Here is a 17,762-nt window from a genome sequence, read left to right as displayed (position 1 = left end):
TAGAACAGGGATTTGCAGCTGCGGCTGCGGTGTCACAAGCTGCTCTTTGGAGCTGGCTCTTTATACAGTTAAAATGATAAAGAAACCACTAAAGTTTTTTTTAAATTATTATTTAAATATAACAACAATTGCGTGTTTTCACAGTTTTTTCCTGCAATATTTGCATTTAATTTCTACAAAGAATAGAACAAGTAATATCTGTTTTTCTTGTTGGAATCTATGTGTTTTTAAACACCATTTTCTATCATACAGGATTTGTTTTTATCAAGCCTCTTTTTGCAAAATGTTTTTATCTTTTTTTAAAATCCTAAAAACAAAATTATTATTATTATTATTATTATTATTATTATTTATTATTATTATTATTATTTTTAAAGTAATGTGACAGTTGCAGCTCTAAATAAGTTTAGTCAGAAAGCAGAAATGCCTCTCTAGCTTGTAAAGGTTGACCCCTGAACCAGATTTTGATCAAATAAATTGACATCTGCTTTATATATGTTTTCATACCTGTGAACTTAGATCTGAGAATGACCTCCTCAAACCACTTCCACCTGCAAATCTGAAAGGTTGCTAAGTGACCTGGGTAAATAGACTAAAGCCATTAACTCCGCTATGTTCTGATTTATTTACTTAAGCTTTAAAAAGTTTAGTACAGAAGCATTTAACCATCAGAGCTATAGGGAATAAATACATCAATGGCTTCTTAAAACAAGAAACATTCTAGTTTTCAAATAGCTTAGAATAATGTGAAATAAAACTATATTTAAAATAAAAACCATCATAATGTCGTTTAAACAATTATTCGTAACACAGCAGCACCTCACAGGTTATTTTAGCAACGAATTTTATATCTGCACATCAGTTTCTGGAAGAGACTATGTTCAATGGTATTTATTTTTGTTTTGTTCTCTAATGTTATCTTGCAAACTTTCGAGGGCTTCACAGAACAGATTGCTTTAATCTGAGATTAAATTAAACAAAGCGGACTCTATCAAGTGACCCACATTATGCTGCAGAACACTTTATGTTAGCCCCTCTCATAGATGCAGAGCCGCTTGCGCTTAAAAGAAAGAAAGAAAAAAAAAAAAAAGACACGAAGCGCCGTTTGGCGAAGTAGTTCTTTTAGAAGAGCCGACTCATATGATATGGATCTTGAAAATGAGCCGCAATTCTCACCATTAAGCCATTAGGTTATAAAAAAGAAAGGGTTTCGAGGTCTTGCTGGAAAGAATTGAGAGCAACTTAGGTTTTTATGTTAAGTGTCATCTATATAAACAAGGACGACGACCCCAAGAAGTGATGCAGATTAAAATGTGTGGGAAGCCGTGCAGCTAGCAACACGGATGTTGCTCAGTGATGTTCAGTAAATCAGGACACATCTGGATGAACTGGCTACGCTGCTGAGTGGAAGAGCTAAGCTAACGATGGGCAGTGGATTATCGCTCCAGCTAGGATTCAGTCTTCCTGTAAACGGAAAAGAATCGTTAATGAAGCGGCATGGAGGTTAAAAATGACATTATTTGCAGTCCGGAGTAACACACTTATTTATTGACCATCCACAGAGAGGTATCACTAGCTTGTTCTATCCGTGGAATGACGACGCTCGTGACGGCCGTCCACCTCAGCAGAGTGGTCGGGATCCGGTGATGTTGTCGCTCGGTGCCCTAATCGGGACAGAGCTCCCACTCTGTTTTAGAAACCATGAAAAGCCGTGAGTATCAGCAGATCGACCCGAAGGCGCTGCCGACACCCACCCAGACCCCCCCTTCTCACCAACACCAGGCTGTCGGCGATGACGGGAGAACACCCAGGAGAAAGTGGGAAGTTTTCCCCGGGAAGAACCGCTTCTTCTGCGATGGACGGATTATGATGGCCCGTCAGAGTGGGGTCTTTCCCCTCACTCTGGGCCTTATCCTCGTCACGAGCGGTTTATTTTTCATATTTGAGTGAGTTGTGTTTTCCACTCTGTTCCGTATATTTAGAAGTTTGGTAAAATTAACCTCACTTCTAAAGAGCATATCATAGTTTGCTATTTTGTTTCAATAACAAACATTTACTCAATATAATTTCCCCTCCTAAAACGAAGCATTCACGTGCCCTTTCCTGTGGTTATTTTGATCTTTTGTTTTAAACAAGTTTTTAATCAAAGTTTTTTGTTGTTGTTTGTTTTCCATATAGCTGCACGGAATTCTTGTAGTCATAAGTAAAAACATTGCATGGGTTTCAGGGAGACTGAACAGTAATAAAACATGTTTTAGAAGATTGTTCAGAAAACTCGGGAAATCCAACAAAACATTTCAAACGATGCAAATTTCACCAAACTGCAAACACTACTTCATTGGTTCTGAACTCTCCTGTGTGTCATGAGTGTCAATCAGAAATTGAGACTTTCAAACATCGTTTTTGTTCGTGTTTACAGGTCTAATCTAAATGGTGAAATTCAGAAAATATTAGCAATATGTGCTCAAATTGATCGTTTGTCCCTACTGATAAAAAATATTACCTCAAATGATTAAAAAAAAAAAAAATTCATATCCCAGACTCACTTTTGCTGCAAGACAAAAGTATCCTGATGCCAGTGCCGCAAAAAAATGGCATTATATACGACAAATAGGGGCGCTGTGCTACAGGGGGCGCCAAGGATGGCGTAAAAAATATTTCTAGTCACATTTTCTGTATTTAACAGCCGTTTGTGCATGTGTAAATGATGTGATCAATAACAGAGGCCCATACCTATGATGTAATGTCTGCATGCACATCAAAATTCAAAGTTGTGCCCCTGCCTGATGCAGTAAAGTAGTGCAAGGGGCTGATTTCATGCCATTAGAATATTAGACATGTGTTTCACACTTGAAGACAAACTTTTTCCTCAAGGTTTGGGAGTCGTATTTGGACTACGTCAAACCTAAAATCTTCAGGGATTCGCTTAAGTTAATTTACTGATTGTTTTATGTTAGCTCTTTGAAGATTTCTATGAAGTCATGTTAAAATCTCGTCTCATCTTGTTGCCGTGAACTCAATATCGTGTCTTGTCTAGCTGAGTTCTGCGTAGCGTTACACCAATAATCAAAAGCCATTCATCTTTCATAAGCCTGTCACAATAAACAATGAATCGATTAGCCAATTAATGTCATATTAAATTAAAATAAGCTTGATAATTTCCATTCCGACGATAAATCTTTTTTGAAGGGCCGTTTTGCTTAGAGACTTCATGATCCCATTTATTTATGTTTCGATTGTGTGTGGTTTTTATTTTATTTTTATGTATTTTTTTTGGCTGTTGTGTTTTATTTTGGATATTTAAAATATCTTCTAGTTTCAGTGTGAAGTGCTCTTTACAAGATAAAAGTTTAGCGAATTTGCATTTATTATGCCATTATCAACATAACACGTGAAAATGGTTTAAAAACAGCAGAATTATTGTTTTTTCGCAATAACTTCTGGAACAATTTATCAACAAGCAAAATTTGATATCACGACAGGTCTAATTGTACATTGTATTTATCCATCAGCTCATATGCCTTTTGTGATGTCATCAACCCAAACACATAGAAAGCAGAATAATCTGTTTTTTCTTTAATGTACTTTTCAAAGACCTTTGGTTTTGACTATCCCTCCAATCAAATTCTGTAATTCATTACGTGTTTATTTACAGTGTGCATTTGTTAGTGAAGAAAAAATACACCGAAGAACAACAATTTTAAAAAAGAAGTCTAAAACCATCTCTTATGATTTACACTTCTTAAATTTGAGTCGTTTTGAATTATTAAATCACTCCCAAATGCCTGAAGTATAGGAGGTCCTTCATATTTATACTACCAAAGTGAAACTGCACCCATGGATAACGTACTTCCTGCTTCTTCCCTTCAAATGATGATGCTTCTCCTGGCTGCTAACAGTATTGTAAAACAACTCTAAGCAATTCAGTAACAAAAAAACAAAACAAAACAAAAAAAGATCACTAAAAGCTGCTATTCTCTCTGTGACCACATGGTGGAAAGTGTGTTCTGTCTCATAGGGCTTCAGACAGTAATTAAAAGCCTGAGTTATTAAATGAGAGCAGATCGTCTGTAAACCACAGTGCAGTCGTCCTGATCTGTTTCCAGCTCTGGTTAAGGTCAGTCTCTTTGCAACTCCTCCTTTCTCTCTCTCTCTCTCTCTCTCTCTGTCTCTCTCTCTCTCTCTCTCTCTCTCTCTCTGTGTGTGTGTGTGTGTGTGTGATTGTCACAGCTGCCCATTCCTGGTCAAACACCTGACCAGCTGTATACCTGCTATCGGAGGGGTTCTGTTTGTGTTCGTGCTCATCACGCTGCTCCAGACCAGTTTCACTGACCCTGGCATCCTGCCTCGAGCTACTCCAGAGGAGGCCGCAGACATCGAGAGGCAGATTGGTAAGAAACGACGTCTCTTGGATATTTAATGGCCTCTTGACACATTGCCGCCTTTAGATTAACAGTTTATGCTGCTAAATATAGAGAACATTTGGCACAAGGGCTTTTAAGTGGCTTCCTAAAGCGTTGTAAATGTCAAGTCAACTTCATATAGCTGTTTAATTACAATGTTAAATTATTCAGCCCTCTTTCAGTTTCTTTGCTCCCTGCTCTTCACATGTGTCAGTAGTTCTCCAGTAGTTGTGTTTGTTGGCAAAAATACCCAAAGTTCTGTTCCTGTGCTCCTTGGAGCCTCCTACACAGGACCAAAGCTTAGCCAGCAGTGATGTAAGATGGCTATCTTATTCAACTGTGCTACTTTTGTTCAAGTTATTTTAAGATTACGCCACATGTGGCAAACATTTATTCAGAAGTATAAGCTATGTTCATTCATTTTCTTTCATTTCATTACATAGTCAGTCCCTCCTGGATGCAATGATTTTTGTGATTGTTGCAGCTTAAAATGACTGAGTTTGTGGCCCCTTTTCACAAAAGTTATGGTAAAAGCTGCAATTTTCGTAAAACTTTATTTCAGCCGTAAGATGGTCTTACAAAAGAGTGAAAACTGTTACACCCATCCTTCCCAAGGAAGACAGGATTTTACCATGGTTAATGTTTAAAGTGCAAATACCATTTACAAGTTCTTGAAGTAGCATCTTATACAGGTAAAGTCATGTTCCAAAGAAGGGTCAAAGTGCAAAAGAAGAATTCCATATCGATCATTCAGTGAACTGTTTATGGGGTGGAAACAAATCAAGCAGAACACATCATTCTGGTTTTTGCAAAAAATAAAAAGGATAAATGTTACCATTTTAGCGTCACACATGCTTTCATCTCGCAGGTTCAGCTTTCAAGAGACGTCGTGAAACAAGAAGTTAAATTAGATGGGGATTGGTCCAAATTCAGCAGAGGTTCTGCGATTGGTCAGAAAAGAAGGGAAAACAGAAAACATGAAGGTGATTGGTCAGATTTACAGAAATGTTGCAATGACTGGTGAAAATTGCAAGTCCACAAAAAATTTGCCGATGATGAATTCATTTTGCAACATTGTGACTTCCAGAAGTCACAATGGTGACTGGATGGTGCCAGTTCACAACTATGGTAAAGTCAAGACACTTTACAAGACCAATAAGAAAAGTCCAGTTGTATAAAGTTCTTTGTAAAAGTATTCACCAATACAAGCATGAGATGTTTTTCATCATGGTCATTTCCATGGAAACACTAAGAGTTTTGTGTGATATAAGTGTTTTCCACTAGTGACAGTTGAGACAACTTTTTTAGAATTCACTGGAGTTATAAGCGTACCGAGTCCGACTGGAAACATGACGTGACTAGACCATCAAACACTTAATGGAAAATGTTAATTACAACATAAAGTATTTGTCTTTTTATTACCAAGCTTTATAATGGAACCACATCTGACTTTACCACAGTCAAATCAGCTTTTATTTGTTTTATCAAACCTGGCTAACTATAGCAAGCTTATGATTTCAAATCCTGTTCTTATACTGAGAATAAATTTGTCCAATCAACTTGAAAACTAGATTGTTTTTCTTGTAATAAAGGTGCAAAATCCTTTATAAGTTTTGGATCTACGATGAATAACATCCCTTACAAAAAATTAAAAGAAGAAACAACAACAACAAACAAACATAATCAGACAACTTTATTTGCTTGATTTTAGTTTTGTACTATTGCCTCATCGATTTTGGCTCACGTGACAGAAAGTCTGGACACCCTGTTCTAGAGGAAAAGAACCATGAGGTGACAAGGAGCAAGAACTCTAACTTTTTGTATCCATATCAGTACTTATCCCCAGGAAGAGGTCTGATCAGCTGTGTAAGGGCATCTGATGTGAGTTGGGGCTTCTCGTCAAAGAGAATCATGTTATAAAAAAAAGCAATGCCTCTCTCCATAGATGACACGGGGAACACCAGCTATCGGCCTCCGCCACGCACCAAGGAGGTCCTCATCAACCAGCAGGTGATCAAGCTCAAGTACTGCTTCACCTGCAAGATGTTCCGGCCTCCTCGCACATCCCACTGCAGCCTGTGTGACAACTGTGTGGGTGAGCTGTGGATAGACTCACTAGACACCATGAGACATTTTACCAGCTGTCAATATTGACAGAGGGTTCACAGTGTTGGAGTGAGCACGGCTCCACAGGTTCCGTTAACAGAGAGCATGTTCTGGAAGGTTGGTGTGGGCTGTTCTCGTACTTTTCCAGTCAAATCTCATCAGATTTTCCTGAACTTGCAGAGCGTTTTGACCATCACTGTCCTTGGGTGGGGAACTGTGTCGGGAAGCGCAACTACCGGTTCTTCTACACCTTCATCGTGTCCCTGTCTTTCCTGACGGCGTTCATCTTCGGTTGTGTGACCACACATCTGGCTTTGAGTAAGCGACTTTTTCTTTCTTCAGCCATCTGGAATCCCACGTACACCCCTGAATGGAGGACTCTCTGGTCTCACATTGGCACCATATGACACGATTCACTTTTCAACAGTAGATCATTGTTACCTAGAATGGGAAAGATGTGAGTCCTGGCCAGCCATAAACTGTAAGAACATGTTTATATCTGTGCATGATTTAGGGTTTCATTTTTGAAGGAGTGGTGTTATGCATCTTCTTGTGATTGATAGCACAATCAAGTAACTGCACAATCAAGTAACTGTTACCTTTAGCTGTTATAAAAATACTTTATATATCAAGAAAAGAAATATGACTTTGTAATTTGACACCATGAAATTGGGCCTCTGCCTCTTTAAGAAGAGCTGAAACTCTCCACTTTCAGCTCATCATCACAACAAGCTTCTCATTAACAACAGTTCTTAGGAGCTAAAATGAATGCTGTCAGCATTTTTAATGTACCGGTCCAATGTCTCGAAAATGCAGCACCTTGACAACATTGCAAATGCAACTAAAAGACGTCCTGCAGTCACCTGAGCTATGTTTGAAAAGCTAACATTGTTTGGGATACAAACACCCATTGACACCATTAATAGTTTCATTCATGTTCCTGATTCATCTCATGTCGTCCCCATTAAATAAAGTCTTATCATCATTTTAGTTCATAAAAAGTGAATTACTTCTGGCAGTTTTACAGCTCTAGTTGCTGTTATTGTGAACACATGGTAAGAGCAGTAGGCAGGCAGTGAAGAGACTAGTTAAAAGCTGGGATGGATTACTGAGTTTACCTGGGATTTGTACTCAGGGCCCCAGGAGCTCAGGGGCCCCTGAAGCCTTGGGCTCCGCCCAAAGAATCTACTGTAATTCAGACTCACGTTAGGTTTGTTCATGTCCTGCCTAAATGTTGTCTGTTTGCATTCACACAATTCACTAGAATCTTAACATTTAAGGGGATTTTTTTAACATGTTCTCCCAGGGCTTATGCTTGGACCGCCTCTTGGCAACATGTATATTATACACAAAAAACATCTGGGGCCAGGAGCCCGCAAACCCAGAAACCACCCGAGGGTTGAAAGGGTTATTTTTAAACATGATTCTGTTATGTATTAAAAGTGCGTTGCCTCCTGGGTGTGGAAAAAACTTCAGGCTCAGGATTATTTTCCACTATCAGGTCTGTAATTACAGTAGTTTGTGCTTTTTGTTTTAGGGGCCAAAGGAGGAAAAGGCCTGATGTTTGCCCTTCAGGAGAGTCCTGGCAGATATCCTTTCATGGGGTTTCATTTTCCCTGCCATCTGTTTCATACTGAGTAAACTGATGATAAGGCTGTATAAAACCTTCTGACTTCCTACATTCGGCTACTTTCATCTTTTAGAAAGCTGCTGGTTGCTGCTTTTATGACTCAGAATCTGACATAATGTTAAATCATGACCAGCTTCAGTAAGTAAATCAGTTACAGCATTTATAGTGTGAGTAATACTTGTTCTTTTTTCTGAACGTTGTGTTGTACTACACCATGTACCAAAGAAAAAGAAACTCGTCAGTGGAATCATTTGAACCTCCTGTGATGTTTTCTTTGACCCACTTGTTTACTGCAGTGGAGTTGGCTATATGCTTCTTCTCAGTCTGGTCTATCTTGGGCCTCTCGGGCTTCCATACCTACCTTGTTGCTTCCAATCTGACCACCAATGAAGACGTAAGTACACTAAACATCAGAGTATGTGCTGCTGCTCAATGTGATGGGATGAAAGTTGGACAAGTGCAAATGTAATTATAACAAAAGTTAACAACAAATGTAAGACTGTGGGTGCTATGCAGTCAGGCATTTGATTTCAGTGCTGTACATGTTTGGATAAATAGGAAAAGATCTTTGCATTTCCATATCCCTTTGGTCTAAATTGTGACCATACATACTTTCTTTACTCCTCTGTTTGTTATTTCCTGAATTTCCTTCATTCTTTGTTTCGTTCATCCCTCTCTTGTGGCCAACCTGTCTTTCCTTCCTTTCCCCTGTCCTCTTTCTTCTTGTTTTCTGTACTACATCCAAACCTTTCTTCCTCTCTTTTTTTATTCTCCCATCATTCACTAACATTGCCTGCTATTGTTTGTTTTCTTTCCATTTGTCTTTAATATTTCATTTTATTTTAAAAGGCTCCAGTGGCCTTTATATGTTAGTGAATTGACAGAAAAGTGGGTAACGAGAGAGGGGGTGAATGCTGAGACTTGGACCTGTGTCGTCCGCATCGAGGAATAAGGCCTCCACATGTGGGTTGTGTTTAACCCCTGCTCCACCACAGCACTCTTCTATTATCGTTCTCCACCTTCCTGCCTGTCAGTCATTGACTTTTGCAGTTTGCCAAGTTGTAGACATAAAATCCTAGGGAACAGGACTTCCACAGCCTGTGATCTCTACACCGGGTGGATATATTTTTGGTAACAGAGATGCCAAAAGCTCATATACACATATGTGGGATGTGAAAGTGTGGGTGTAGTTGTTACATAATGGAAACCATTATAATATCTGCTTAAAATAACTGACTAGTGTGCAACCATGTATTTTTATTTATTAATTTATTTTTTCAGATCAAAGGCTCCTGGTCGGGGAAGAGTGGAGAAGCTGTAACCAACCCATACAGTCATAAAAACATTTTTATTAACTGTTGTTCAGTTCTCTGTGTGCCCATGCCACCCAGGTCAGTCTCTAAAGCTTCAAAGATTGTTGAACAGACATTATTTGTATTAAATCCTCATCAGGATGCAGGATTTGCTAAAGTAGTATTTTTCGAAGAGGTTAAAAAAACCCCTCTCTAATTCTTAGTTTTATAGTTTCCATTTGGTCATTTAGTGGTTTGCTGTTTGAAGCTTGAGCTGTCAGCCAGCAAATTAAATGTATTTCTATAGACAACACAGTGTGGCCAAGCAATCCCCACCTGGTGCAGCATCCTGCCGATCATCTGCATAACATAATGTGAGGTTAGATTAAGTTATTATTAGATCAGTGCTGTGGCATTAGCTCAATCTTTAATTATTTGGTGTTTAGTTCTTCAATTTTCACATTACATCATTACATTTGGCAGATAGACATAGTTTTGATGAACCTTACTGATCTAAAAAGGGGAAGGTTTAGTCTGATTTAATGTCAGACAAAGAGGATAAAAAAGTTTCATACAGTGTACGTAAACATCTGGTTTCCTCTGTCAATCTTCCAGTTTGAAGCGTTTTTTTGTTCCGTATACATCTTCATTAGAGCGTATTCCTTACTAAGAATACCTACTATACTTTGCTCTAAATGCAATTAACCCTATTAGCCCTAATTAGTTTCTTTTTTCTTTCTGGCTTTAAAGCTTGATCGACAGACGAGGCTTCCTGCCCGCGGATGAGCCGGCCCAGACGAGCGGCGTGGACTTGGAGCTGCCCAATCCAAACACTAAAAGCGATATAAACGTGGTAGGAGGATCATCCCATCTGGTCCTTGACTTGCAGAAATCCTCTACTGATTTTTCGCTGTTCCTGAATCAAACTAAATCTGCAGCCCTGCCTGCGTGAATCCTTGCTGCCTGCTGTAGTCCCAGAGCGGTCTGTCTGCCTGTCTGTCTCCCAGTGTCCTGTGGAGGTTCCTCCCCTCTGTGCTGTATTCAAACTGCTTTCACTAGTCAACATTCATCGTGATTTCAACTGGATGTGGGCTTGATGTCTCTCTCAGTGCACTGTTTGTTTGCCATTTAGTAAATGCACAGAAGTTGCTGTACTTCATTGTTCCTGATGGTTGTATAAAGTCTTTCTGTAGCTGGGTTTCCATTACAAATGGTTGTAAAACTTTGTCAGTATACCGCTAATGTAGAAAAAAACACAATTCTGCAATGCGGTGTTTCCATTTCTGAAGAAATGTAATTAAAATTATATGTGAATAAGTTTGTTCACCAATGTCACTGAAAACATGCTGTGACATCATCCTCCAATGACTTCCTGTCACCTTCTTCTTCGTGGTTTGCGCCAGCGGCAACATCCGGCTGCTCATCATGTGACTCATGTGATGCAAAAAAAGTATTTCCACTGGAGTTTTGCGAAATAAACCAAATTCCATACAGTCAAAAAACCTCATCTCGTACTCGCGCCAGAACATTTTCTTTTTTTTAATTTATTTTTTAAGAAATGGGTGTGTTTCCAGTAAGCAGATTCATTTTTGAAATGTCAAATTGTCCAATTACATTTTCAGTGGAAACGCTGCTATTGTGTATTTTAATTGTTTGGAGTATTTTCAAAAAGTTCAGGCATAGTAAGAAGGAAAAACTTTCTTTTGTTGTTTTCTTGTTCTCCCAAATCAGAGGTGGATACAAAAGGATTCTGAAGGCTTGCTAAGAACTTTTGTTTACAGTAGTTTCTGCACCTCAGGCGCAGTTTCAGTCTACTTTGATATCAAATAGCTGCTTTTTGGCATATGAAGGTGGGATTTTGTTTATGCTAGAGGAACGCCTTTCAAGCCATTTCTATAGTTTTTTTCCCGTTGTGTTTGAATGAATGTACTGTGTACTGCAGAAGTATTCACATCCCTGAGGCATTTTCACATTTCTTTGTGCTACAATACAACCACAAATAATGCATTTTATTCAGAGTTTATGTGATAAACCAACACCACAGAAAACATGTACATTGGAAGGAAAAAATACTCGGTTTTCAACTTTTTGACAAATATAAATCCAGAAAGTTCACCTTCATATTTTGACTTTCTTAAATAAAATCTAGCACAATTATTCAACATTCCTCCTTATTCCCTTCCTCCTTATTAGACTATGCAGTAGAGATGTGTGATGCAGCATATTTTTGTATCGATCCGATATCAAGTGAATACAGTGTCATCGATATCAATACCGATAACTTTTATTTAAGCTTGATATGTCATCAAACTTCTGACCATTAGATGTTTTTGTGTTGTTTTTTTAATTATGCTTTTTAAAACCTATGATAGAATTTAAGTAAAGTTCATAAGTGTCTACAAAATACTTTAATGACATATTTACATGATACAGAAAATGTAAATAAAGTTAACTTGATAAACTTCTTTCGACTACATGTCACAAATTAACCAATTTTTAAGCTGAAGCTCAATTCTCCATTCTCTTTTTTTCTTTTTTAGTGTAGAAACGACAGAAATGAAACACATTTGTGTTTTCTAAATAAAGTCCAGAAATGAGAGCAAATCACAGCAAAACATTTTTGAAGTAGAGTTGAGAAACTGCAATACAAAAGCAAAATAAAACTCAAGAGTGAGTCCTAAATTAAAGTATTGACCTTACCGTCGATCTGATACCGATACTGATACCGATATTTTACATCACAACCTTTGTACCAGGTTTAGGCCCCGTTTTGTTTGTACTCCACCTTTATAAGTGAGACCCCAGACCTGTCGCATTCCTTCTGTGCTCCCCTCCCCGTTCCGTTGGTCCTTCCTCACCGTTCAGACTAAACATTTCCACCTTGCAGCTGATCTTTGGTCCACACCCGGTTTGTGTGTCTTCAGTTGCCCCCCAACTCACTGTTGTGTCTGTGGTGTGTCTCTGTGCTTGTACCCCATTTCCATCGTCAGGAGGAGACATGTCTGGACTTTGCAGTGTCCTGTGCTGGCTAATAAGCTGCTTTTAGAGCAGAAATGATGAGACTTGAGCATGGTAAGCATGTTCAGACAGAGGGAGGGGAAGCATGTTGATCCAGTACCTGTTGCTGTCTCTGTTTCCCCAGCTGCCCTGCATGCTTATCTACCAGCACTGCCATGATGCATGAATAGGAGTGTGACCCTTCAGCATTTTATAGGTTTCACTGTAAAAGTATTTGCCGCCTTCACAGGTTTCTTCTGTTTTGCTTTTTTGCTACATTGACAAAATCTTAATTATCAGACAACATTGGACAAATGAAGCCAAAATTGAGCTTTTTGGCCTAAACAAAACCTCAATTTTGTCTCAAAATTTATGCTTTCCATCCGTCCGTCCGCCCACCCACTTATACTATATGAGGTCAGGTTGCGGCTGTAGCAGCCTAAGCAGAGAGACCCAGACTTCCCTCTCTCCAGCCACTTGGTCCAGCTCCTTCATGCCAGCTGAGAAACATAGTCTCTCCAGTGTGTCCTGGGTTTTTCTTTGGGTCTCCTCCAGGTGGGATGAGCCAACCTGAAGGAGACCCAGGTCGGCTCTTGGACTCCTTCTATAGGGAGGGAGTCCAAGAGGTGTCCTAACCAGATACCCAGACCTCCTCAACTAGCTTGTCTCGATGTAGAGAAGCAGCGGCTGGACTCTGTGTCCCTCCAGGATGTTCAAGCTTCTCACCCAATATTAAGCTGGTGACCATAGATGAGAGCAGGCAGTCAACCGTTGATTTTCCTTTGGACTCTACTCTCTCTTCACCACGACAGACCAGTATAACACCCATATTACTGCAGAGGCAGTGGCAATCTACCTTTCGACCTACCGCTCCATTTTTTCCTTCATTTGTGAACAAAAACACAAGATACTTAAACTCCTTCACTTGAGGCAGGACGTTTTCCCTGACCTGCTGAAGGCACTCTACACTTTTCCGGCTCAAGACCATGTCCTCGGATTTGGAGGCACTGATCCTCATCAGTTCACACTCAGCTGTGAACCGCTCCAGTGAAAGCTGTAGGTCATGACCTGATAAAGCCAACAGAACCACATCAGCAAAAAGCAGAAATGGATCCCCTCAGCACCTAGAAATTCTGTCCGTAAAAGCTATGAAGAGAATCAGTGACAAAGGGGAGCTTTAGTCCAACTCTCACCAGAAACAGACCAGACTTGCAGTGTGGACCAAGTTCTGACACTGGTCCTACAGAGACCTAACTGCCCGTATTAAAATTAGGCCTCTGTTTATTAAAACTAAGCTAATTCATTGCCATGTTGTTTGTCCTTTAAGTTTTGCTGGGTTTTGCCTTCATTCTTATCTTTTGTTTCCATCCCCCTCCACAGTGTGTACAGGGACCTAAAGGTTTGCTGGAGTCAGCGGCTCTCACTCCTCTTCTGGCCACCTCGTGTCCTCAGGGGAAACCTCAGACAGCTCTTCCTTGCCCAGAAAACACCTCGGCTCTGAACTCCGACCCCTCCCTGGAGCTCTCCCAGAGATGCGGTGGCACCCACCACAACTCCAAGACCTATGGGAGCACTTCTCCTCCGCTCCCCACCAAAGGTCGCTTGCACAAGCACAAACGAGCCTCTTCACATACTCCCAGGCCCACCTTTGACGACCACGTATCCCCTTCCTCCCATGACGGGAACCATCGCTCCACCGCCAGGGGCCACCAAGGAGCCAAGTTTGCCACACTGCAGTGACTGACTCCGGTTATATATGGGTTCAGAAAGCACATTATACATTTAATGTTTAAGATGTCACAAGAGCAGAAATGGAGGCATGTTTGGGGTCTTAATGGTTCTTAGGTTAACATGACCTACAAGTCAGCTGCATATCTAGTAGAAGGGTGGTTCTATGTGTGGCTATGTTCAAGGTATTGCTCAGAGGAGTGACTGAACCTGTTTGACCTTTGCCCCTTCTGGGACCAACAAACGTGGATTTATTCTAAATGACGATGCAACAACAGTTATCTACTGCCAGTAAGAAATGAACTGCTTATGACCTTTTAACTGAACCTCACTTCAAAATGCCCCCACCGTTATGGCAAGCTGTTTTAACATAAAATCTGTTTGATTCCAGATATCTGAAATTTGTTTTATGAGCAGACATATTGCTATTTTTTCTTTTTTTTTTTTTTAGATGAAATACCTATTTGAGACATCTCTAATTACATCCTGACTAGTGTATATGACAGGAGATAATTTGTAAAGGAGCTTTAATTCAAGATAATTAAAATTTATCTTTTTAATTGATTGGCATCTGAAACATATATTTCATATATGAGCAATTAAATTATTACTAGTCCAAAAATAAATTTAAGCTGTCTCACTTTTTGTTCTGATCAGTCAAATCTGTAATTAAAGATATCTTGAATGACAACATAATTATAGGTATCTTAAATGTAGTTTTAGTTATGTAGATTTGACTTGTGCAATTTAAATTGCAGATATTTTGAAAGCAAATAAGACAAAAATACATTCTAAATATCTAGAACTATAATTTTGACTAATTAAAATTCCTTTTAAGATATTTCTAAATGAATCAGAGATGTCATTAATTGGACAGCTTTTCTAATTCAGATATCTTGAATTAGTATTTTTCCTAGTCAAAATGACAGATTTACGTTGCATTTTGACGTTTCAATATTATAACGAAAATTAATAAAAAAAAGTTGACAAAAGCACGTTTTTCTGTTCAAAACCATTTTTAAGTGCATTGTGTTACTTGGAGGAGAAAATAGAAAATTCTTTGCAGATTTCTGAAGCAGTCTTCAAGTTTACAATTTTTTTTGCATTTTCCACATATCCCATAAATATTTTTGAACTAAACTGAATACAGCTGAACCCTTTCTACGTTATGGCATTTTCGGACAATTTTGTGCATGACACCCAAAATTCTGCAGGCACCTTTTTGGACAGCTCAATGGCACCACAAGAGGGATTTCTAAATTAACTCAAAATGAATTCAGAAATCTAAAAATGGAATTCTGACTCGTCATAATTACTTTACAGCTTCCTTATGGATGTGTGACCTTTCAAATGATGAATCCGGTGAAGATATTTGAGATATTGTGGAAGGTATTTTGACTTGACAAACCAAAATTAAAGATATCTTGAAATATTATTCTTATTAGGCAGATGCCTTAAATTGGGGCTAATTAAAATGTAGTTGTGTGTTGTCAAAAGGCATTTTCAGACATCTGGGGTGTAATTATTGAGTCAGACAAACTTGATTTTATGCAGTAGAACCAAACCTTCCATAGAGTGTCATTTTCTTTGGGTTCCAACTTAAATGGTAAGTGATGACAGCTGAATTGGAAATAAGCTTGGAATTGATCTACTAACCTCTGCCCTGATTTTTTTCCTTCGTTTTCAGGTTTTATGTTGACCACCATTAAATCCCTCGTACCTATGATAAACATCCAACTGGCTTCCGCGAATCAGAATAATTTCAATCATAGTCCATTTTGATGCTACCTGGCTGTTTTGTTGAAAATTGTGAATATAGCACAATGTGAGTTTTTTGTGGATTTTCCCTTTAAGCTTGCTGGGTTAGATGTGTCTTATCAGCTGTACTGGTGTGTATCCCTTCAGTGCTACACAAGTGACAGAGAATGCAACTGCATGGTCATAACTAAACATGTATTTTATTGTATAAGAATGTCTTTATTTACAGCTCTTAAAACATGAAAGCACCTTTTAAGTAGAGCCAAAGCAGCTCAGACCCATCAATTTGTCATCATCCCCTCTTTTACAAATACCTGCTTGCACTTTCAACTCTGGTTTATCAACATCAAAACCTGTTCCTGCCCCTTTTATCTCTTAAATAATTTGATTTTGTGTTTTTTAACAGATCTGTTTTACGTTTTCCTGGAGAGATTGGTTCTCAGGTTGCAAAATTGTAGTTTTCCTCTCTTGAAAAGCAAGTTTTATGTATTACTGTACGATGGCAATAGCTGCACAAAAATACAATGACCCCATTGGTCATGTTAGCACAATAAGCTGTTGAGACACATGCATGAACTTCTCTCTTCGTCTGTGTCGAAACCCCATCAGCACCTTCAGTGTGAATGAAAGCAATGCATTCAGAAGTAGAAATGTAATGTTTCCTTTTTGTATGAACTGTGGGCTTATTTAAGCCAATGTTCCTCTTCCAATAAAAGCAAGGAAAGCAAACATCAGATCAATGAATCTGCCTTTTATGTTCGCGTAGTACTAAATTTTTACCACCAGATGGCAGCAGTAAGCCAATCCTGTAAGGGATCAGGCATGGTACGTTTTAGAATGTTAAGTATTTAAACCTCTGGTCATCCAGATGTTTGAACCTTTCTGTTTGATTTTTAAAATAAAAAAGATTATTGTTTGGTTGACACAAGCTAACATCATTTTACTCTCCTGTTTCGGGAACCCGTACAATGAGTCTCAACAAAACATTGTCCAAAGTTGCAAGAGCACCTGTCACTGTTCCCTTTTAGGAAAAAAAGTAGCCTTTTTTTTTTTTTACCGTGTGTATTGTAAGATCCATTTCTGGTTATAAAAGCCTATATTACTGGTGCCCCAAATTTTTGTAATTTTGCCTGACAATACTCTCCACACCGCCCCCGTACATCCCAAACACACACACATGATGTGCCTCTTTCAGTGTGAACGCGCTGCACGCATAGCAGGCAGTTTGACACAGAAGCGCGCTGTGTCCACCTCTTCTGTCCTGTCCTCCTCTGTCGGATAGAGCCCTGCCCTGGTGATGGGTAGCTAACCATCTACGTAACAAACAAAACTCAGAAGCAATAGTCAAAACTTTGCTGGCCTCAATTCTATGTAAGCTGAGCAACTAATCAGGGACATAACATTCCTGACTACGCCTTCCATGGCTGCCACCAGCTGCCAGGACAATGTTTAAAATGTAGCTTTTAGATTAAATCAGTAGAAAAATACTTAGCAGCCCGCCTCTGACCTTTTAAGCCCTGGCTACGCCTCTAGATCATGGTTCCTCAGCTTCCAGTAGCAGCTGCAGTTCAGCTGTCAGCCCCAGGAACAGTAGAAGCTCCTCCCCAGCTAAGTGAGTGCAATCAGGAACACTATTTTCTATGGGGACAGGACAGATTTGTTTTTCTTTTTTAATATTGGCCAATGACGTCCTAAAGGACAACATCCACTCCATGACCCATCCTTACTACTACCATCAGAATGACCTGCTCCAACTCCTCCACTCCTTGACCCAATGTCCTCCTCTGTTTTAAGTCTGCGCCACGTTGGCATCAAGGTACTTCGGCCGCTGTTTCTTTTCCTTCAGCT

At 39.2% G+C, this 17,762-nt stretch overlaps 1 protein-coding gene across 1 annotated transcript; it reads left to right on the top strand.

Moving 5' to 3' along the window:
* The first annotated feature begins 396 nt into the window (after nt 1-396).
* Nucleotides 397-16,648, top strand: zdhhc18b (zDHHC palmitoyltransferase 18b). The gene is made up of 9 exons (XM_088010077.1): nt 397-1,946; nt 4,231-4,391; nt 6,349-6,498; nt 6,690-6,827; nt 8,047-8,104; nt 8,428-8,533; nt 9,421-9,530; nt 10,182-10,284; nt 13,809-16,648. Exons 1-9 carry the CDS (start codon nt 1,702-1,704, stop codon nt 14,166-14,168), a joined length of 1,431 nt encoding a protein of 476 aa, XP_087866203.1. The 5' UTR covers nt 397-1,701; the 3' UTR covers nt 14,169-16,648.
* Nucleotides 16,649-17,762: the final 1,114 nt, after the last annotated feature.

The sequence above is a fragment of the Poecilia mexicana genome, unplaced genomic scaffold (assembly GCF_051168715.1).
Source record: "Poecilia mexicana isolate PSO_F unplaced genomic scaffold, ASM5116871v1 scaffold_11, whole genome shotgun sequence".
NCBI classification, from domain to species: Eukaryota; Metazoa; Chordata; class Actinopteri; order Cyprinodontiformes; family Poeciliidae; genus Poecilia; species Poecilia mexicana.
The sequence above is the reverse complement of the archived record's forward strand: the minus strand, read 5'-3'. Positions and strand labels throughout refer to the sequence as shown.